This window comes from Uranotaenia lowii, chromosome 2 (assembly GCF_029784155.1).
Source record: "Uranotaenia lowii strain MFRU-FL chromosome 2, ASM2978415v1, whole genome shotgun sequence".
In the NCBI taxonomy this organism is placed as follows: Eukaryota; Metazoa; Arthropoda; class Insecta; order Diptera; family Culicidae; genus Uranotaenia; species Uranotaenia lowii.
In genome coordinates, this window is record NC_073692.1 from 407179662 (window position 1) to 407196247 (window position 16586).

The following is a 16586-nucleotide window of genomic DNA, read 5'->3' on the forward strand; positions in this document are numbered from 1 at the left end:
GAGTCAAGAGTCTTGAGTCAAAAGTCTTGGGTCAAGAGTCTTGAGTCAAGATTCTTGATTCAAGAGTCTTGAGTCAAGAGTTTCGAATCAAGAGTCTTGAGTCAAGAGTCTTGGGTCAAGAGTCTTGAGTCAAGAGTCTAGAGTCAAGAGTCTTGAGTCAAGAGTCTTGAGTCAAGAGTCTTGAGTCAAGAGTCTTGAGTCAAGCGTCTTGAGTCAAAAGTCTTGAGCCAAGAGTCTTGAATCGAAAGTCAAGAGTCCAGAGTCAAGAGTCTTAAGTCAAGAGTTTCGAGTCAATAGCCTTGAGTCAAGGGTCTTGAGTCAAGAGTTTTGAGTCAAGAGTCTTGAGTCATGAGTCTTGAGTCAAGAGTTTTGTGTCAAAAGTCTTGAGTCAAGAGTCTTGAGTCAAGAGTCTTGAGTCAAAAGTCTTGAATCAAGAGTCTCGAGCCAAAAGTCTTGGGTCGAGAATTTTGAGTCAAGGGTCTTGAGTCAAGAGTTTTGAGTCAAGAGTCTTTAGTCAAAAGTCTTGAGTCAAGAGTATTGAGTCAAGCGTCTTGAATCAAGAGTCTTGTGTCAAGAGTCTTGAGTCAAGAGTTTTGTGTCAAGAGTCTTGAGTCAAGAGTCTTGAGTCAAAAGTCTTGAATCAAGAGTCTTGAGCCAAAAGTCTTGGGTCGAGAATTTTGAGTCAAGAGTCTTGAGTCAAGAGTCTTGAGTCAAAAGTCTTGAGTCAAGAGTCAAGAGTCTTGAGTTGAGAGCAATTATTTAAGAGAGTTGAGCCAAGAGTCTTAAATCAAAATTCTTAAATTGAGAATTCAGTCAAGAAACTGAAGTCAAGAGTCTTTCGTCAAGATTCTCAAGCCAAGAGCCTTGATTCAAGGTCTTAAATTGAAAGTCAAGAATCTAGTGTCAAAAGTTTTGATTAAAGTTTCTCGAGCAATGAGTCTTGATTAAAAATTTCTTTAGTCAAGAATCTTGGATCAAATAAAAAAAACATTCTTCAAACTATGATTTCAAAACCTTTCACTGTGAGAGCAATAACTCCTTCTGCTTGCAATCCTTTTGAAACCTTCAAGCAAACCTCTTGTTGAATTTCAACAAATGGCACACAGGAAAAAACGAAAAACTTTAATCACTTAAAACCTAAAAACAAAAATCGTTTTCGCGACTGTGAACATGAATATTAGTTTTAAGGCCAAAATTTACCGAAATATGTGTTACCATTTCACCCGAATAAAGGGAAGCAATTCCGATGGGAAACTAGCAAATTACAAAACGGAAATGAAAAAAAATTGAAGTCATTCAGAAAATAAATAAAAAACACAATGAAAAACCCTAACCAAATACCAACAGGAACAGATAAACTTACAAATTCCTAGTGTCAATTGCTTCGCCATCATTGAAATTTTCTCGCAAAAACTCATTTAACTAACTAGAACAAAAAAAAATTGGCCCAGCTCTAGCTTGTTTCGAAATTTGTCTGAGTTACATCTTCCATTAGAAAATTGTTCATTTCCAATCATCATAAACGATGTAAAACCGTTTTTCATCCATCATAAATACAAGTGACGATTGAAATCAAAAAGACTTGAAACCACTATTCAATCCGGGTGTGGTTGATCGTGTTGAACTTTTCGTTGGATTCGTTAGTTTAATCAAGCTTACTGAAAAAAGGAAAAAAAGGACAACTAACTGTGGCTTAATGAGATACTTTCAAACAAAACAAACCAACCTATAGGAAACAACGTAAAATTTTGCCTTCGGGTGAAAAGTTTAAACTTTAAAAATGTTATTAAATAATAGCACCTTAGAAGGTTGATGACAAAAAAAACGTGTTTACTCCAAAATGCTAACTGTGAGTTCAACAGCAAAAAACCTTCCCCGTTTCCTAGAAAGTGAAACTTAAAAAAAAAACTTAGCAAAGAAAAAAACCTAGCACTGAAAAATTTTTAACCGATACATAAAGAAAGGACAACAAACAAAAAAATGGAAACTAAACCGTGTGTTGACGATCTTTTAAAAGGATCTTAAATTTTATTAGTAGTTTGTGTTAAAAACAAAAACATATTTCAACAATATGAACTATTATCTTAGATGTAGGTAAAATTTTGTTTCGACTCACTACCATTTCTCAACGATTGGGAAGACATTTGGCAACACTTATGAACAACTACTAAAAAATCTCTGAATCCCCCACCCCTACCAACTATCTCTTGCTGGAAAAGTTACCATTTTTTATTTCATCTTCTTTCATTTAAAAACTATATTTAATAGGCTACAGATAGCAACTGAACTCAACCACTTCAAGACAACAAAATAACAAACGAACATACAATACCAAACAAGAGCTCTCACAGGTTTTCCCCTTGAAATATTAGTTGATGCTGAAACCAAAACAAAAAAAAACAAAAGCTATTTACTAATCTATAACTATAAATAAAAATATAGAGACATGTTGCAAATAGTGTAAAAAAAAGAAGTAATGATAAATGATCGACGAGAAATCCATAAAACTACACACAGAAGTCCCAAAACCAAAACAAAAAAAAACACAGATCCCAAACAAAGAAAACAGAGAAAAAACATAAGGAAAAACGTTTGCTACGTAAGATCACTCTCTTCAAGATTGAGCCATGATGAATACAAAACAACCAAGTGAATAGATTGTTAAGGTGAAAAAAACGACGTTGTGGATGTTTTGCTATGATCCGAAAGCCTTTACTTGGTGCCGGTAACTCACTTTTGTTGAATTCTATTATACCAAGGTAATGAACGTTATTCGCAAAAATCATTGTAGCAGGCATGGAAAAAACAAAATTTCGTTGTGCCAAAGTGAACTGAAAGCCTGGAGATGGAATCAAAAACAAAAGTGGGTTTGGGTTTAAAGCCGGATCCATCCGATCTATCCGAATCAGCTTCGGACTATTCTATCTCGGACAGTTACTGGATTCTAAAGGGTGATACGGTCAAAATTTGGTCAATATCAACTTGACGTATTTCTTTCAATTTTGCATTTAAAAATCCTGAACACCCCTCATTTTGAAGGTGTGTGTGTGTAGAATGTTGCTCCTGTTTTGATTTTGGAATTCACTCTTCAGTTGTCAAAATGCCGTCCAAGGAAGAAGAGCAGCGTATCAAAATTTTGCTCGCGCATCGCGAAAATCCGAGCTACTCGCAAGCAAAGCTAGCAAAATCGCTAAAAGTTGCCAAATCAACCGTTACCAATGTAATTAAAGTGTTTGGGGAACGTTTGTCGACAGCCAGGAGGCCTGGATCGGGGGGAAATCGAAAACCGGAAGCCGCTGAGACGACAAAGAGAGTTGCCGGTAGTTTCAAGCCCTAACCTTTCTCTCCGAGATGCCGCAAATAAGCTGGGTGTATCGTCTACAATCGTGCATCGAGCCAAAAAATGAGCCGGACTATCGACTTACAAGAAGGTAGTGACTCCAAATCGCGATGATAAACAAAATACGACGGTCAAAGCGCGATCCCGGAGGCTGTACACGACGATGCTGACGAAGTTTGACTGCGTGGTAATGGACGACGAAACCTACGTCAAAGCCGACTACAAGCAGCTTCCGGGACAGGAGTTTTATACGGCAAAGGAAGGGGAAAGGTAGCAGATATTTTCAAGCACATGAAACTGTCAAAGTTCGCGAAAAAATATCTGGTTTGGCAAGCCATCTATATATGTGGCTTAAAAAGCAGCATTTTCATAGCTTCCGGGACTGTCAACCTAGAAATTTACGTGAAAGAGTGTTTGAATAAACGTCTGCTGCCTTTTTCTGAAGAAACACGGTTGTTCCGTACTGTTTTGGCCGGATTTGGCATCTTGCCATTACGGTAAAAAGGCCAACGAGTGGTACGCCGCCAACAACGTGCAGGTGGTTCCCAAGGATAAGAACCCTCCCAACACGCCAGAGCTCCGCCCAATTGAGAAATACTGGGCTTTTGTCAAGCGGAGCCTAAAGAAGACCAACAAACTGCTAAGGACGAGCAGCAGTTCAAGGCAAACTGACTTTCTGTGGCGAAGAAGGTGGACAAGGTGGCTGTACAAAATCTGATGGCAGGGGTTAAGCGTAAGGCCCGGCAATTCGGATTTGGAAAAGCGGAAGCCTAACTGAATATTTTCCTGAATTTTGTACTAATTAAACTTGAAAAAGAAATATAATTTGATTTTTTAAATAAACGATTTCAACAAATTTTGACCGTATCACCCTTTATACCGACATCAAAGCTGCATTCAACACTATCGACCATGGGATTTTGCTGGCTAAGCTTGCTAAGCTTGGGGTTTACAACAACCTGATTGTTTGGCTGAAATCCTTCCTAACTAACCACCATATTAAAATCAAGCTCGGCGATAGTGTATCCATTCCATTTACGAATCGTTCAGGCGTCCCACAAGGAAGTAACTTGGGGCCCCTTTTGTCCACTCTGTTTTTAAATGAATTATTACAAATAATTTATTACCGTTCGTATTTATTAAGTCTAGAGTTTGTGCTTGTTTCTCCCTAGGCTTAAGTTTTTTTCAAATTTAGGAAAATTAAAAAAAAACCTCAACACAGACACTCCGACAATTCCACTCGAAAACAAACAGATCTGATATAAAGTTCCGAAGAGGTTGGTCGACAATCTTGCTAGAAAGAGTAAGAAAACGGAAGAAGTGGAGACAGTAGATATGGCGGGAAAAAGTGTAGGCTCGAAAAAGATCGCATAGGAGAACTCGATCTCTTACAAGCGGACTTCCATAGAGTAGAGACCAAGGGGTTTGTTTCTTGAATCAGAGTGTTCAGTATAACGGTTACTGGAAGGATCAGGACCCGAGAGTTTTGATCTTGAAAATCCCTTCGGTCGAAGTCCCAGGGTGTTCCAATTACCCGGACATCTGAGGCCTTTGCACACTAATTCACCTTCGCTCAACCAAGATCCATCGAACAACGATCCGCCAAGGGACAATCTACCGCTGGGTCTCAATCCAGAAGATCACGGTTGGACAATTTATGACCACCACGTTCTACCTCGCTACGTTCCCTCATTACGCGCCAATATCCAACATCAAGTTGGTTCTTCAGACCTCTTTTTCTGCCAGAAAACTCCGTAAGTGTCCCGTCACCAGCCACGCGCTGGCTTAGTCACCATAGTGCTACTGGCTTCTTACGCTAGGGCACTATTTCCGATCCAAAAAGAAACACGCAATCATCATCCCAAACCAGATGAACAACTCAGGTACAGATACCAAAACCTTCAACACCAGAACACAAAAATACTGACACACTCACACACTGGAAAGAACTCCTGATTCGTCCATTAGATCCAGGAGCCGACCTTGAGACCTCCGTTACCTCACGTTTAAGCTCAGCCAACCAAGCCAATTCAACCTCTCAAGTGAAGGAAACGAATATTTTGAAAAAATAATTGGGTAAAACTACAATGGCTAGAGTAAAATACGATGCGGCAACGTAGGGTACAATAATCGGTCGAATGAACTACTGATTTTAAAAGTTTTTACAATTTTGAAACGTCAATTCTTTCAATTTCGTCATTTTGACATTTTTAGCAATTTTGTTAATTTCTTCTAATTCCTTCTAACCACGGTAAAAGAAAATCTTAGATACCGGTAGTTCGATAATAACTTACTATCTTCTTCAGTGGGCGTTTTCGATAGATGAGTGTGTATCGTTTTTCTCTCTTATATTATCCGAGTTAGGTAAGCTACTTATAGGTATCAAATATCTCCGAATGCTCGGCTATTTTACCGTTGTATGTTTTTTTTGGGTCTACCTTATTGTATTTTTGTTTACCTAAGAATTTTAACAACCAAGTGTGACCTGGTCCGGTGTCGACGTTTAAGAGATGAACTGATTTTTGATTGAAAATTTCAATGCTTTCAACATCCAATTTAAGCGAATTACTATTCCAAGACTCATATTCAAAGAGAAGGTTTGAAGAACCTCTAAGCTGAATAAAACTATGATTTCAAAGTAGTCGATGATTCCTTTGAATTCAGCCACGAATTAACGAACGATTATCGGTCGAAGGAAGAGTTCACCGAAAATCAGATCGCATTATCGAATAAAGGTCTAAACTACGTGGTGTCCAGAAAACCAAGCATGGACCAGATAATCATCGATGTAGAGACGGCTATCAGGTCCAGCAAACTGTCCCCGTCCCAGAAGGATTTCGCCAGAGCTGAAGTGACTGATATCTTGAGAAAGGGCATCAACGAGGAGATCCAGATAGTGAAAGAGCTTAAGAAAAAGGAGGTATTCTACGTCAAGGCGTATAAGGGAAATTCGGTGGTCATCATGGACAAAACGGATTAAAACCAGTTGATATAGGCCAAATTCGACGAAGGACCGTACCGAGTTCGAAGAGAGGACCCACTACCGGAGATGGTCAAGGATGTGGAAAAAACGTTGAAGGACTGTGGGCCTATCTTGGGGTTTGCGTCGATCGCCTTGAAAGATTCTGCCCCAATCGTCTCAATCGTCAGAATCAAAGGTTTACCGAAGATTCACAAACCAGAAAATGAGAATAGGGAGATAATATCGGGTGTGAACGCGCCTACCGAAAAAGTGGCTAAGTGGATATTGGACGAGTTTAAAAGGATGCCGAAACACGATTGCTTTGATTCAATTGAATTATTCAACCAAGTAGGTCCACAACACATTTAACATTGAATTTTGTAAATTTTGTAAATGATGCAAAATTTGTAAATTTTGAAAATTTTGTGAATTTTTTTAAGTTTTTTTTTAATTTAGTATATTTTTAAAATTTTGTAAATTTGGTAAGATTTATAAATTTTTAAAGTTTTGTAAAAATTGTAAATTTTGAAAAATTTTGAAACTATTGTAAATTTTGTAAATTTTAAAATTTTTATTTTTTTTTAATTTTGTAAATATCATCGCCATTTTTTGTAATTTTTGTAATTTTTGTAATTTTTGTAATTTTTGTCATTTTTGTCATTTTTGTCATTTTTGTCATTTTTGTCATTTTTGTCATTTTTGTCATTTTTGTCATTTTTGTCATTTTTGTCATTTTTGTCATTTTTGTCATTTTTGTCATTTTTGTCATTTTTGTCATTTTTGTCATTTTTGTCATTTTTGTCATTTTTGTCATTTTTTGTCATTTTTGTCATTTTTGTCATTTTTGTCATTTTTGTCATTTTTGTCATTTTTGACATTTTTGTCATTTTTGTCATTTTTGTCATTTTTGTCATTTTTGTCATTTTTGTCATTTTTGTCATTTTTGTCATTTTTGTCATTTTTGTCATTTTTGTCATTTTTGTCATTTTTGTCATTTTTGTCATTTTTGTCATTTTTGTCATTTTTGTCATTTTTGTCATTTTTGTCATTGTTGTCATTGTTGTCATTTTTGTCATTTTTGTCATTTTTGTCATTTTTGTCATTTTTGTCATTTTTGTCATTTTTGTCATTTTTGTTATTTTTGTCATTTTTGTCATTTTTGTCATTTTTGTCATTTTTGTCATTTTTGTCATTTTTGTCATTTTTGTCATTTTTGTCATTTTTGTCATTTTTGTCATTTTTGTCATTTTTGTCATTTTTGTCATTTTTGTCATTTTTGTCATTTTTGTCATTTTTGTCATTTTTGTCATTTTTGTCATTTTTGTCATTTTTGTCATTTTTGTCATTTTTGTCATTTTTGTCATTTTTGTCATTTTTGTCATTTTTGTCATTTTTGTCATTTTTGTCATTTTTGTCATTTTTGTCATTTTTGTCATTTTTGTCATTTTTGTCATTTTTGTCATTTTTGTCATTTTTGTCATTTTTTATCATTTTTGTCATTTTTGTCATTTTTGTCATTTTTGTCATTTTTGTCATTTTTGTCATTTTTGTCATTTTTGTCATTTTTGTCATTTTTGTCATTTTTGTCATTTTTGTCATTTTTGTCATTTTTGTCATTTTTGTCATTTTTGTCATTTATGTCATTTTTGTCATTTTTGTCATTTTTGTCATTTTTGTCATTTTTGTCATTTTTGTCATTTTTGTCATTTTTGTCATTTTTTGTCATTTTTGTCATTTTTTATCATTTTTGTCATTTTTGTCATTTTTGTCATTTTTGTCATTTTTGTCATTTTTGTCATTTTTGTCATTTTTGTCATTTTAGTCATTTTTGTCATTTTTGTCATTTTTGTCATTTTATTCATTTTTGTCATTTTTGTCATTTTTGTCATTTTTGTCATTTTTGTCATTTTTGTCATTTTTGTCATTTTTGTCATTTTTGTCATTTTTGTCATTTTTGTCATTTTTGTCATTTTTGTCATTTTTGTCATTTTTGTCATTTTTGTCATTTTTGTCATTTTTGTCATTTTTGTCATTTTTGTCATTTTTGTCATTTATGTCATTTTTGTCATTTTTGTCATTTTTGTCATTTTTGTCATTTTTGTCATTTTTGTCATTTTTTGTCATTTTTGTCATTTTTTATCATTTTTGTCATTTTTGTCATTTTTGTCATTTTTGTCATTTTTGTCATTTTAGTCATTTTTGTCATTTTTGTCATTTTTGTCATTTTATTCATTTTTGTCATTTTTGTCATTTTTGTCATTTTTGTCATTTTTGTCATTTTTGTCATTTTTGTCATTTTTGTCATTTTTGTCATTTTTGTCATTTTTGTCATTTTTGTCATTTTTGTCATTTTTGTCATTTTTGTCATTTTTGTCATTTTTGTCATTTTTTGTCATTTTTTATCATTTTTGTCATTTTTGTCATTTTTGTCATTTTTGTCATTTTTGTCATTTTTTATCATTTTTGTCATTTTTGTCATTTTTGTCATTTTTGTCATTTTTGTCGTTTTTGTCATTTTTGTCATTTTTGTTATTTTTGTCATTTTTGTCATTTTTGTCATTTTTGTCATTTTTGTCGACATAATAACTATGTCGAGCATTGGAAAAATATTACTTCCTCACTGCATCTGCTGCTTTCGGTGCTTATCTTTTGTAAAACAGGTCAACGCATACTCTTAATGATGTTTGATAATTGTAATACGAGCATCAACCTTTTTGAGTTAGACAGGCTTCTTCTATGCACAAACTTCTCTCGCTTGAGTCAAATGACATGCTCATTGTTCATTGATGATGCCTTTGTAATAAAGCTTATTTAAATTGAATTAAATCATGCTGGAAAGGTTGAAACATTAAATAATATTCATATGTTTGTATTGTATGCGAATCATGAAAAGCTGATTGTTGCAACTTTGCAGCTTTGGGTCACCACGTGTTAGATGCAACAGATGATTTGGCGCTCATGCGCTTCTTATTCAGGGGTATCAAATTTGAAGTTATATAACATTCCGCCTGCTAACATCCATCCCATATGGTCTAGTGGCTAGGATATCTGGCTTTCACCCAGAAGGCCCGGGTTCGATTCCCGGTATGGGAAATATTTTTTGTAGGTATCCGTGTGGTTCGTTTTTGTATCGTCACGACTTCATCCTTTGATAGTTCACGATTGAAGTAGGCCTTGAATTCTGAATCTTGGAGACTCTGAAATTTTAGTTTCAGTGTCAAATGAGTATTTTGTAGTAAGTTATTAGAATTCTTTGTCTTAAATCTCAATCAAAATTGATGACAAAATTAAATTCAAGTTATAAGTGGTGTTGTTCAGAAACTATGAAGTTTTTTACTTTAACCTTTCTAGGGAACAAATATTGTATAACCGGTTGGAGCGCGGCATCTGTTGCCAGTTGCCTACACCAATGAACTTTGTCCTACTTTAAAAAAAAAAACCGATCCAACTATGACATCATTCATTGAGGGAATGCCAAGAGCACGCACGCACAACATCATCTGTTGCTATTTTTCTTATTCCTATCACACTTCACCTATTTTATAGTTCCATACCGAACCATATTACAATCTCCTAAAACGATTTCTCTTCTGATGCTCGATGACATCAAAGTTCAGAACTGAACAAACTCCAACACCCCAACTCAACGCAATCCAAACGAACCTTCCCCTAGTATTCTGGCTTTGATGATGATGATGATGATGACCTACACACGGATTGGCCCCAGCAGAGACGTTCAAAAACTCCCTCATTCAGTCTGTGCCGGACGTGAACAAGTGATAGACGCGTAGCGTAAACTCAAATCGGTTTAAAGTCATTACTATACTTAAAGAACCATGTCTAAGGAAGAATCCAAATACGGCTTCAAGGACAAGGCTAAGGCGGAGGAATCGCTGGAGCTGCTCAAGTCCGAGGACCACAAGTATCAGGTGCTGACTGTCCGGGGTCTACTTGGAAGGGCCAAACGTGTACTAACGTGTAAGTGGTGGTTCTATTTTCGGTAGGGTCTGACCTAATTTGAATAAAAGGGTAACATTCCTTAGGCTAATAAGCGCAGCAGGTTAGTGATTTATGACCCAAGAGAGAAATTTATAGCCGTTACCCTTAAGTGTCATTTTGATGATCTACGTCCAATTGTGGGAAAGTAATGTGACCCACATAAAATAGGTAGCTAATCCCCCCGAATGTTTATACACATAATTAATAGTGGCTGCTGAAGAGTGAAGTAATCGCTATTTTTAAACCTACCAGCTGAGTTGTGATGATGATTTTGATCATCATACCTAAATAAAACGGTCCGTCGATGACCATGATTCGCGTTGACGCTCGGCAGTCTGCTCAAAATCGGCTGAAGGCAGATGCCGAACGGACGGATTGTTTTCTCTCTTCAGAATCTCCCATTCCATGTGGTCGCTCTGTTTACGTTTGTCTCCTCCAGCAAATACCGGTCAATCGTTGAATGTTTGTATTTGGTACTTGATTTGTAGCTAACAAGTTTCGCGGGGATAATGGGGCGAAACGCGTCATACGGGGAACGTAACTAAAATATGATTCTCAGACAATATTAAGCTGCAATCGTTAATTTTTAAGTTATTCAAGGTCGAAGGAAGAAAAATCGAAAAACATGCTCCGGAAAAAATTATATTAGCTATCAAATGCTGAATCATTGTCACAAAAAAGTGCAAAACCTGTACTGTGTTAGAAAGAAAACGCCTCCATTTTTACATATATCGACACATTTCCCTTCGCGTATCAACAAATCTGAAACTTGTCTAAAATTTTGATAATTTAAATCACACAAAACCAACGTTTTGTTGGAAAAAGTGGTTATTTTGACAACTTGTCCAAAATAATTTATTAAAATATATTATTCATTTCTTTTGGAAATTTTTTTATAAGTTTTAAAATAAGAAGCTTTAAAAAAATTTTTTTTTTTTTTTGGTGAATCTTGAAATGAAGACTTTGAGAAAGAGTAGGTAGCAATTTTAACATATGATCCCTCAATATGCTGCTATTCATGTGGCAATCAAAATAAGGAAAAGATACTGAAAATTTATCATTGTAAAAGTCGGAACAACAAAATATCGTTTTTGAAAGTGCACATAAAATTTGAAGGCTCTTAAGAATGGTTCGAGTAACTTGATATTTCGTGACGTGAATTCACGTAACTACCCTGTTCTGTTTAAACTGAGTGAATTCACGTCACAACTTCAAATGAGCATAACTTCGTTCGTTGTTGTTCAATCAAAAAGCTACGCACATCAAATTGTTGGTAATAATTTTTTTCTACAACTCATTCGAAGTCGATATTATATTTCCACAGAGAGAACAGGAAATCAAAGATGTATATACTGAAGTCAAAAATGGTCAATTCTAGCGTGAATTCACGTCACAAAAGTAATCGATCACAACAAAAACAACTTAAATTTTTTTATGACCAAATTATATTTATTTTGAAGGAAATTCAATTTGCGACCGTTTACTAAAAAATTTGTTCAATTTCAAATAAATTGGTTGACATCTAGAAAGATAACAGTTCAGAAAAGTCTGGAAAAGCGATTTCACGTCACGGTGGAATGCGTCGTAAGATTTTCGCAAATTAGCACAATAAAGACAAAGTTTTAAAACACTTGCAAAACACTCGTAAATTTTTGCCTATAGTAAAAATGTATTTAGCTAGAAGGACTTTTATTTTACAAGATTTTCGTAAATTAACACAATAAAGAAAAAGTACTAAAATATTTGCAAAACACTCGGAAATTTTTGACGATGAGAGGAAATGTGCACTGAGACTGACATATTTACGGCGTGTACTTAACTTTATTCAGGCCAGGCGCATCCAAATGAGAACTACCAATGAATTAATGAAATTTTGAATTTGTTACGTTATACAAAGTCATTGAAAAAACTCCAGAAAACCTGTTTCTAATAACAGCCATAAATAAAATTGTGCCCTAGTAACCTAAAGTTAAAAGCACATATGCATATGTTTCTTAGAAATCATGACTAAAAAAATACAAAAAAAGGCATAAAATCCGTTGTTTTTAATCAAGCAACTAGTTTCGGTCTCAGTTGAAAATTTTTAAGATGTGGATTAGAAAAATGGCGTAACATTTTGACATCATCAGATTCTTAAAATAACACGGAGAAAAAAAGTATAGTTTTTCCAACAATATTCAGCCTATATTCAACCATATTTCTGATTGATTCTCAACCAACTATTAATTTTAAGATTTAAACTATAGATATAATAGATTCTCTGATTGATATTTTGCGTTCAACATTGCATATTTACAAAAGGTGATACGGTCAAAATTTGGTCAAGGGAAAACGCGTGTAATCGGTGAAATCGTTTATTTAAAAAATCAAATTAAATTTCTTTTTCAAGTTTAATTAGTATAAAATTCAGGAAAAATATTCAGTTAGGCTTCCGCTTTTCCAAATTCGGATTGACGGGCCTTACGCTTAACCCTTGCACTCAGATTTTGTACAGCCACCTTGTCCACCTTCTTCGCCGCAGAAAGCCAGTTTGCCTTGAACTGCTGCTCGTCCTTAGCAGTGTTTTTGGTCTTCTTTAGGTTCCGCTTGACAATAGCCCAGTATTTCTCAATTGAGCGGAGCTCTGGCGTGTTGGGAGGGTTCTTGTCCTTGGGAACCACCTGCACGTTGTTGGCGGCGTACCACTCCATGGCCTTTTTACCGTAATGGCAAGATGCCAAATTCGGCCAAAACAGTACAGAACTACCAGACGTTTATTCAAACACTCTTTCACGTAAATAACCGTGTTTCTTCAGGAAAGACAGCAGACGTTTATTCAAACACTCTTTCACGTAAATTTCTTGGTTGACAATCCCGGAAGCTATGAAAATGCTGCTTTTCAAGCCACAGGTACAGATGGCTTGCCAAACCAGATATTTCTTCGCGAACTTTGACAGTTTCATGTGCTTGAAAATATCTGCTACCTTTCCCCTTCCTTTGCCGTATAAAACTCCTGTCCCGGAAGCTGCTTGTAGTCGGCTTTGACGTAGGTTTCGTCGTCCATTACCACGCAGTCAAACTTCGTCAGCATCGTCGTGTACAGCCTCCGGGATCGCGCTTTGGCCGTCGTATTTTGTTTATCATCGCGATTTGGAGTCACTACCTTCTTGTAAGTCGATAGTCCGGCTCGTTTTTTGGCTCGATGCACGGTTGTAGACGATACACCCAGCTTATTTGCGGCATCCCGGAGAGAGAGGTTAGGGTGTCGCTCGAAACTAAGAGAGTTGCCCTCTTTGTCGTCTCAGTGGCTTCCGGTTTTCGATTTCCCCCCGATCTAGACTTCCTGACTGTCGACAAACGTTCCTCAAACACTTTTATTACATTTGTAGCTTTGCGTGCGAGTAGCTCGGATTTTCGCGATGCGCGAGTAAAATTTTGATACGCTGCTCTTCTTCCTTGGACGGCATTTTGACAACTGAAGAGTGAATTCCAAAATCAAAATAGGAGCAACATTCTACACACACACACACACACACACACCTTCGAAATGAGGGGTGTTCAGGTTTTTTAAAAGCAAAATTGAAATTAGTACGTCAAGTTGATATTGACCAAATTTTGACCGTATCACCCTTTATAGATGTTCTTGAGAGGACTGAGTAAGTTTTTGAGCTTCAGTTGTATGGAACTTTTGGTTATTTGGATTAATCTTGATCATTGAATGTTCACAATTGGCTGAATAAAAAGGTAGTCAATCTTCCATAAAACTTGTAAGCGATTCAAGTTATGTCGAATTTTTAAAAGTTGTTCCTCATTGTGAATGATGAACATGCGACTTAATATAATTTTTTTTACATAAAAAATCATAATTTGCTTACCATCAACAGTGATTTGAACAAAAATAGATGAAGAAAGCAACATTTTTTTTTTGAATTATGTTTTCACATACCCTTTTGGCTCTTAGAGTCTCATTTCACAACCAACAATTATTCTGGATATAGGCAGTTTTTAGTAAATATTCAGGTTTCAAATATTGAAAAATGATAACAATACGATTCTTATTTTTATTTGAAATTTATTTTGAAGTAAATCATTAAAAGTAAAATAAAAACCTTCACCCACTACCATGGGCTGCGCACTAAGATGCCACAAACGAAAAATAATACTTTCCTAAGTTGATCTGAGAACTTAAGGTTTAAATAAAATGAATAATAATGAACATTTATTAAAAATGCTGTTCAACCTACAATCTAGACAGGAAATAAATCATCTAATTATCTTTTGACGCATAACCGAATTTAGCTAAAATCTAAATGTCTTTTTAATACAGTCATTTAAACCTAAAGAGACAATATTAGAATCAATGGTATGAATATTTAACCTATGATTTGATCTTAACCGTAATGAATGCTTTCTAAGTTTCATTACGGCTGAAAAAGGTTTCAAAAGGGAATTGTTCTCAAACTTTTAATTTATTCAAACTGGAACGCTTCAACCTGAACACAAAGTCATTTTTGTTTGATATGTTACTCCATGAACCAAGTCATCCCAATGTTTTGCATAATTTTCTGAGTAAATATTTATAAAAGTCGTGTGAGGACTCAAATCGTATGAAAAATTACCTCATTGGTAGAGTTTAATTAGAAAGTCCAACTGTTTCATTGAATGTGAACTTCGAAGATTCATATTTCGAATATCCAATAAAGTATTGTAAACTTATGCTCCAAAAATACTAATCAAGCTTAAATAAATCCCTTTTATACTTCCAGTGACCAAAGCAGAGGATAAAGTGAAGAACATCAAAGCTGCCATCGGGGTATTCGAAACATGGATCGAAGAAAACTCCAACACCAGTTCCAAGAATGCCAAACCGAAAGATACCGAAGAAAAGGTGGAAACCGTTGCGGGCCTGGGATTCAAAGACAAAGAAGCTGCGGAGAAGACGTTGAAGAAAGTTGTTTATTCGATACAATGAAAATCAAAAAGATATTTTATTTTTTAATATTTCCAGAATCCTAGAGGGTCGTGATCCGGATTACCAGAAACTCGCCATCAAAGGTCTGCTGGGTAGTGCCAAAAGAGTGCTTCCATCAACCAAAAATGAGGACAAAATAAAAAGCATCAAGGAGGCTATGGAACTGTTCGACGACTTTCTAGAAACATTCGATCGTGAGGAGAGATCCAAACAAAACATGGCATACTTATCAGTAGATCTGATAAAAGCCCTCCCAACAAAAGCCTCGGATACGTTGGCTGCCGAATTCGTTGAATGTTACGATAAAGTTGCCAAGGGTAACTACAAACATCTGCGCACGAAAACGCCGAAAGATGACGACAGCACCAGTTGGGATATCCTGCGGAATCGAAACCTACTCAAATTGAAGGAGCAAGTGAAGGAATCTGGTGAGAAGCTTTTTGATTTGGAAGGAAAACCTACCGAAACCCATCGGAAGATGATCTACTGGGCGTACAGCCCAAATGTGGACAAACTGAAGGCGTATTGTGCAACGTTAGAGAAGGCTGGTGGCAAAAAGCGATCACACTCTTCTTCGGAGGATGACGACGACGACAGTAGTGACGACAGTGAAAACGAGAGTGAGAAGAAAAAATCTAAGAAGTGACTTAACATTTGAACAGAACTTTGGTGAAGGGAAAAAATAAAGTATTTGTTAAAAAAAATCTTAAACCTGTAATATTGATTTGGACATACGAAAGACAATTTTTGTTTACAGTAAAACTGTTGTCGTCGAATTGAAAATTTCTGCAAGCGCCGGAAAAATTGATTCACTCGTGATTTGGTATGCTTGAAATGAAATGACTCAAACTCTCAAGTGCAGGATTTATTCCATTAATAAGTACCTACTTATCAGCCAATTCCGATAGAGCAGAAGCTTTTGATTGTTGAAGAGAAACTCGACAACGGCAGTGCGAACCAAATCCGTCCACCCTCGCGTGTGCCGCGTAAGCCAACGACCCCGTGTAAGGTAGCAAACATTATAAAAAACCACAATGTAAGAACAAAAATTTGTAGGTAAAATTGTGAGATAACTTTTTTTATTATTTTTTTTTTTTGAAAGGTGCATGGTATACTTTGTGAAGAGTTTTATAGATTCCTTTTGGTTATCCGAATCATTTGCAAATTGCAATTACTACCTACTGTTATTCTACGAGTTGGTGAAGTTGTTTAAAATGTAAAAACCGCGCACATTGGTTTTGAAACGGCAAAACACTGACAAATAGTCAAATATTGGATTAGATTCTATTCTCTTATTTTACAAAAAATATTGTCGCATTTCTAGCGCCGTTTGA

General features: G+C 35.5%; 1 protein-coding gene and 1 non-coding gene across 2 annotated transcripts; both read left to right on the top strand.

Moving 5' to 3' along the window:
* The first annotated feature begins 9323 nt into the window (after positions 1-9323).
* Positions 9324-9395, top strand: Trnae-uuc (transfer RNA glutamic acid (anticodon UUC)). The gene has a single exon. It is a non-coding gene; the product is annotated as a tRNA-Glu (tRNA).
* A 629-nt stretch (positions 9396-10024) lies between these two features.
* Positions 10025-16212, top strand: LOC129747373 (uncharacterized). The gene is made up of 3 exons (XM_055741547.1): positions 10025-10280; positions 15047-15227; positions 15289-16212. The coding sequence occupies exons 1-3, from the start codon at positions 10139-10141 to the stop codon at positions 15896-15898; spliced, it is 933 nt and encodes a 310-aa protein (XP_055597522.1). The 5' UTR covers positions 10025-10138; the 3' UTR covers positions 15899-16212.
* The last annotated feature ends 374 nt before the right edge of the window (positions 16213-16586 follow it).